At 47.3% G+C, this 6684-nt stretch overlaps 1 protein-coding gene across 1 annotated transcript; it reads right to left on the bottom strand.

Moving 5' to 3' along the window:
• Window positions 1-4762: 4762 nt before the first annotated feature.
• Window positions 4763-5269, bottom strand: LOC148224981 (fibulin-2-like). Its single transcript, XM_088159357.1, has one exon. It carries the CDS (start codon window positions 5267-5269, stop codon window positions 4763-4765), a length of 507 nt encoding a protein of 168 aa, XP_088015483.1.
• Between the last annotated feature and the right edge of the window lie 1415 nt (window positions 5270-6684).

The following is a 6684-nucleotide window of genomic DNA, read 5'->3' as shown; positions in this document are numbered from 1 at the left end:
GGCACTGCTGAGGCCACACCTCGAGGGCTGTGTCCAGTTCTGGCTCCTGCAGGACTCAGCCTCAGAGGATTTTTCAACCTTAATGGTTCTGTAATTAAGAAACCAGTGATTGACTTCTATGCCACTTTCATCTCGAGAGGTGTGTGTGTCCCTCCTCCTGCAACCTCTCACTATGAGCTACAAACTATGGACACTTCCCTTAATTTCTTAACAATCAAATTCTGTTTCCTCGTGTTTCTGCACAGCTCAGCTCATGGCCCGGTTTGGTCTTTAAGATTTAGACTCCTTGCTCTCAGCAGGGGCTGGCACACAGAAAAGACAAGGGGATTTACTGATACGTGCCATTGCAATATTTATAAATTCAATTACTGTGCAGGTACTGATTTTTCTAAGATATTTAGCAGTATATATGGTTCCATGGGCAGGATCCTAATTAAGGCCAGGAAGGAGAGAGAATATTTCTGTTGCTTTTTTTATTTTAATACACAAAAGGACTATTTTGCACAGCTGATTCTGATTAAGTTTCTTAACTCAGTACTGTAACTGGATCGAGACCTGAAAGCTCTTGAAAATTTTGAGCATCATCATCAAATGAAACTGAGAATGGCAAAATTCCAAAGATTTTGAGGAACTAGGTTGGCATTTGTTAGGTAATGCCTATGCTGCTGTCCCAGCTTTTCAGATGCTGGCTGGAAACAAGGTTCCTGACTCAATTGTACACACAAGGACACTTCCAGCAGCTACAGAGACAATAATTTTCCTCTAAGATCCTCCATTCTGCTTTCAAACAACTGGTTTTGTATTCTTATCCTTTTTTTTTCTTTCTTTCTTTGGAAACTGGCAACAATTAATCCTTGATTACATACCCTGGATTTTTTGTGTCTCTTGAACTTCTGAACTGTGAATAGCCATGAATAATGACTCTGCAAATCACTCCAGGATTCAAAGCCAGCTGCTGGAAAAAGCCCAACAGCCTTGGAGAACTGAGTTGTGGGTGCTGCTATGGATGCAGAATCAGAATAATTTTTTTAAAAAGCTGTTTTTAGTGTAGATGCACAATGTTGACGCCAAATCATAGAACAGAATCACAGAACCAATGAAGCTGAAAAGACCTCCAAGATCATGGAGCCAAACATTTCACTGATCCCCACTTTGTCCCCAGCCCAGAGCACTCTCTATTAAATCATAAAACCCCAAATACTTGTGTGTGCAGCTCCCATCCTTGTGCCATTCGCTGGTTAATAAATGCATTGCACCTTTGGCATGTCATGGCAGCTTAAAATTTCCTAGTATGAACATATTCAGATGTGTTAAATGTTACCTCTCTCCCTTACCCCGAGTTTCAAAGAAAAACTATTCCTAGGGGGATGTAGACAATTCATTACCAACACTGAGTGAGTACGTTCTAATTAAATTCTGTTCTCATCCTGATCAGAAATCACCAGTGCAGAACCAGCCATGGATCAAGATTTCTGATCATTTAAGAGCATAATAACCAGGATAAAAACAACTGGCAGCCAGCCAGCCCCCCACACCTGGGCTCTGCAATTGTAGTCTGGGGTGCTGAAGCTGTTTGGGGAACCACACCTGAGGAATTCACTCCTGGCAGGCTGTTGGAAAAGGTAAAAGGACTTGGGCAAGCACTTCAACTTCTTGACACAGTTGTGCCCAAAGGAAGCCTCCTGATGGGCTTTCATTCATCAATATTTTAATGTTTTACAGCCTCATGAGACAGGAACTGAGAGGGCTCAGTAAAAGGGCTGAGGGCTAAAGCATGGTTCTGTTTAAATCAATCATTTTATGATTAACACAGTGAAGAAAGGCCCTGTCCCTTCCACAACTAAACATCAGTAATTATCTTTTACAAGCAACCCCTCAAAACCTGCTTGGTCTACATGCAAAATGAGTTATTTTTAGGAGCTGCAAATTTCAGGTTTGGTTTCATTTAGGGATGCACAGGAGTTTGTGTGCTGCTTTGCTCTAGAGAAATATTCATATTCATATTCAAAGTGACAGCGACCATGTGAAGGAGTAGCCACAAAACTACACCCCTGCCCAGAATGGGGAAAATCTTACCTGGAAAAATACAAATAATACCAGCAATACTGTGTTCAAATTGCAGACAAGCACATAGGTGATTAATACTGGAGAATCCAGGACAACACACATTCAAACAAAGCATGCCAAACCCCAGGACATTAAATTAAAGTTAATAAATTCTGACAACTGATCACTGTGAGTTTGTCATTTTCTCTCTGTTCATGATAAAAGTAAAACAATGCAGCTCCTGCTTTCAGTGTGATGAAATGCAGGCAGAGATCCTGGAGACAGAAGGTATCTTCACATCAGAGGTGGGGGCAGAGCAAAGAAACTCTGCACCACCTCCCAGGAGCAGCTTGCAAAGGAGCCGACAGGGACCTTTTTGCAGAGATATTTGAACAATAACTCTCTCATTGTTCCCCTGCTGACACTGGGTAGAGAAGACAAACCCAATATTATGCAGGGGCTGCCCATCTGTCGGTCATTCCCCCCTGCTCCAAGGTTATCAGTCACATAAAGCAGGGAGCAGTGAGACAGATAAGATGCCTGACAAAGGATAAACAACCTCAGCAGCCCACTACCCTCCCCAGGCAGTGAGGAGCCTTTCCAAATCCCTCATGACTCCCTCTGAATAATCCCTGTGCTTGCAAAACCCATCACTGCACCTGCAAACTCATCCTGATCTCCTTAAATTCAGACACAAAAGAGAGCCAACCCCATAGGCTCAAACACCCTCACCTTGCGAGGGCACACAGGATGTGGATTCCTTCAGCAATTTTTGTAAATACCTGGACAGCAAAAAATTAGAGACCTGCAATGGGAAGAGTTTCTTGTGCTGCTGGTGGACACATCTGGTATCTGTCTGGAAGGTGAACAGTGAGCTTTAACCTTACTAAAAACTAAGACTTTTACACTGAGAAGAGAAGAGAAGAGAAGAGAAGAGAAGAGAAGAGAAGAGAAGAGAAGAGAAGAGAAGAGAAGAGAAGAGAAGAGAAGAGAAGAGAAGAGAAGAGAAGAGAAGAGAAGAGAAGAGGGTGAAGTGCTGGCAGGTCAAACCCCCTTCCCTGACACAGAAACATGGAGCAGCTGTCCTGTGAGGAACGGCTGAGAGAATTGGGATTGTTCAGCCCAGAGAAGGCTTTGGGGTGACCTCATTGTGGCCTTCCAGTACCTGAAGGGACCTACAATGGAGAGAGACAATTTCCAAGGGTCTGGGGTGACAGCACAAGGAGGAATGGCTTCAAACTGAAAAAGGGGAAATTTAGGTTAAATATATGGAAGAAATTCTTCCCTGTGAGTGTGGTGAGTCACTGGCACAGGGTGCCCAGAGAAACTGTGGCTGTCCCTGGGTCCCTGGAAGTGCCCAAGGCCAGGCTGGATGGATCTCTGAGGAACCTGGGACAGTGGAAGGTGTCCCTTCCCATGGGAACTGGAATTGGATGATCCTTAAGGTCCCTTCTCCAGTTGATGGAGACCCATGCTGCATCCCAAAAGGCAAATTCACCTGCTTCCTCCAACCTTTTCCTGACCCTCCATCTGAATCCCACCTGCTCACAGCTTTCGTTTGTTTGTTTGTTTGTTTGTTTGTTTGTTGGGTTTTGGATGCAGTCAAACAGCATCAGAGCAGGAAAGAGAAGAAAATTAAAATAATGCAGGGGACACATCCAATGTGTCCAGGTGTACCTGGAGCCAAGGTGGCTGGAGAGAGCCTTGTGTGGCTCAGGTACCACTATCTAACACAAGAGGAAAGTGTATGTGTCCTTATCAGTAAAGTCTTCAAAAGTTCATTGGTAACACTGATTTTATTTCATCCTTGAGCAATTACCATGTGTTCATAACACAGCCTGATGAAGCTGTGGGTTTTATATATAGATATATTTATATATGTGTGTGTATTTATGTGTGTCAAAGCATTCAGAAGATGCAGTTCTCCTGTATCCAGAGGACACAGTCACTGAGACACATTTTGGGGCACTCCTGCTGAATTGGGACTGGCAGTGGGGTCAGCCCTGGGTAAGATCAGGGTGGGTGTGAAGGACTGAGCCTTGACTTCCACCATCCTCATGTGAGCAGGATGGAGAGAGGAGAGGGGTTTGCCTCCAGAGAACACAGACCTGTGCTAACCCACCCGATGAAAGGATTGGAGAGAGGTGCCAGCCAGCTTTCTGATCTGGGTCCCACTCCTTGGAACCTGGTGGAATTACAGGAAGAAAAAGCCTGGCTCCTGGGAGGAAGTTTATCCAGCGAGTTTAATATAAACAGCCTATATAAACACAAACACATACAAAAGCAGAATCATCTTCCAAATAAATAAATAGCTGTGTTTGCTCCAGTTACACAGCAGCAGCAGTCAGCTTAAGCCCTGTGGAGCAAACCTCACAACCAAGCAAGCTCACCCTCTACAGACACTTTGCCCTGGGAGAGAAGAGAAGAGAAGAGAAGAGAAGAGAAGAGAAGAGAAGAGAAGAGAAGAGAAGAGAAGAGAAGAGAAGAGAAGAGAAGAGAAGAGAAGAGAAGAGAAGAGAAGAGAAGAGAAGAGAAGAGAAGAGAAGAGAAGAGAAGAGAAGAGAAGAGAAGAGAAGAGAAGAGAAGAGGCATCACATCTCCTCCTCTCCATAACCACCCCCAAGTCCTCAGGGACACTTGGAGCCTCCCAGCCAGGATTCCCCAGAGCACAGGGACATTCTGCTGCCGCAGAGCATCCCCAGCAGGGCCCAGAGCCTCACTCCTCACTCGCAGCATCCCTGCACTGCAGCTGCCCGCCCTGGGCAGGGCAGGTACAGATTTGGGATCCGCGGGCAGTGACGGAGCCGGCGAGCACGGGCATCTCGTCCTGGTCATAGCAGACACAGCGGGGACATCCATCGGCCAGCGGGCTGCCCAGGGCACGGCAGGCGGGGTCCGGGCGGGGACACAGCGGGACACAGGCGATGTCCCCGGAGGGCTGGCAGGTGCACAGCCGGCGGGCGAAGTCGATGTAGAAGGAGCGGCCGGCGGGGACGTGGCCGCTGGAGAAGCCTTGCATCTCGCAGTCGCTGTGCAGGTAGGGAGGGCAGGGACACGGCAGGGGACACGGGGGACAGCAGCCAGCAGCAGCGGGGGTGGCTGTCCCCTCTGGGCCCCGCTCGGGGCACGGGGGGCAGGTGCTGGGGTCACAGGTGGGTTTTGGGGCTGCGCTGCAGAGAAGGAGGCAGGCGAGCGACAGGAGAAAGGCGGCAGTGAGAGACATGGTTCTGGGGGGAAAAGGGGAAATAGGAGCATATAAAATAAATATACAGCCCCATCTCCATGGGTGGAGTTTGGATCACCCACAGCTGCCTGGCACCAGGGGGGTTTGCTCTAAAACAGAATCTCTCACCCCCAAAATCCCGTCCTGCATCCTCCCAGCTGCACCATGGGCACGGGTGAGCAAAGCCCACCCTGCAGCACTCACCGAGCCCTGACTGGCGACTGGGGCTTGTTCACCCTCATGTTGATGCTAATAATTTACATTTAAGTGACTAATTAATTGTTCCTAGAAGGCATTCAGGCCTGGACAGAAGGAGGGCTCAGAGAAGCCCTGTCTGCTTTGGTGTTTTGTCCTGGGGCTGCTCCAGGCACCAGGTCTGGTGTCAGCTCCCAGCCTGTCCTACTGTGCCACTCACTGCCTGCCTGTTCCAGCCACCTCACTCCTTCCAAGGAAGCCAAGGGTGTCACTCCATCTTTGTTTCAACTGGAAAAAACATTTTTCTTAAGGGAGATGTGTTGGGCACCCTGTGGGACTCTGCTCTTTGCCTTCTCCATTTCTTTGGCCAGCCTGTTTTCAGAGAGTCAGTCCCGACATGCAATTCCCTCTCTGTGCCTGCTCCCTCCTCCTCCTCCACTCACACCTTGGATGCACAGCACCTGGCAGCCCATGCTGAATCCTTCTCCTGTTTAAAGGCTGAGGACTCTTTTTTTTTTTTCAGCTTTTCAAGACCCAGTGTTTCCTCTAAGTGCATTTTTGGATGCCTTCCCTCTGTCTGAGTGCCCTTATGTCTTGGTGTATTAAATACACCTTCTTCCTTCCTGCTCTGGGTCCTTGCAGGTCTGGTCTCTCCTCCCATTGCCCCAGTGCCACCTTTGATTACATTTATATCATCACCCTTTGATAGCCCCAATTTCCTACTCTTGCAGGCATGCAGCTACTCACAGTTATTTCTTAACGTCTCTTTGAACAAAAACATTTGCAAATTGCATAACCATAAAGAAAAAACTTGAAAGCATGGACTCTGTCCATTATCAATTTGAAAAGGAAAAAAAAAAAAATTCTGGTTTTAAAGCAAGTATTTGTTAGTTGCTTAGGCCTGCTTTATCTTTGCTGGAGTTTACTGTTCTGCCCCTTCCTTTCATTGACACGTTTTAATCTAGTGGTTGTTTGTCATTCCTAGAGGGCTGGCACAGAACCCAGACATTGAAAAGCTGCTGCTGGGAAGGATCTCCAAGCCAAGAGCTGCCCAGCTTCAGCCACCCCACACAGACAGAACAGGACACCACCACCAAACATCAAATCAAAGGCTCCTCACACCCCAACCTCATCAGTCCCATCCACTGCCAAAACATCTGACCCCACCCAGCCGTGAAATTGGGCATCTTCAACAGAGCTTTTTCCAGCAAAACCATGGG

Source organism: Sturnus vulgaris, chromosome 2, assembly GCF_052056855.1.
Source record: "Sturnus vulgaris isolate bStuVul1 chromosome 2, bStuVul1.hap1, whole genome shotgun sequence".
In the NCBI taxonomy this organism is placed as follows: domain Eukaryota; kingdom Metazoa; phylum Chordata; class Aves; order Passeriformes; family Sturnidae; genus Sturnus; species Sturnus vulgaris.
Note: the sequence above shows the minus strand (reverse complement) of the source record. Positions and strands in the feature narration are given on the sequence as shown.

Bases quoted from the DNA above. Each gene is read 5' to 3' on its own strand.
- LOC148224981 (XM_088159357.1), bottom strand. From the start codon at position 5,269: ATGTCTCTCACTGCCGCCTTTCTCCTGTCGCTCGCCTGCCTCCTTCTC.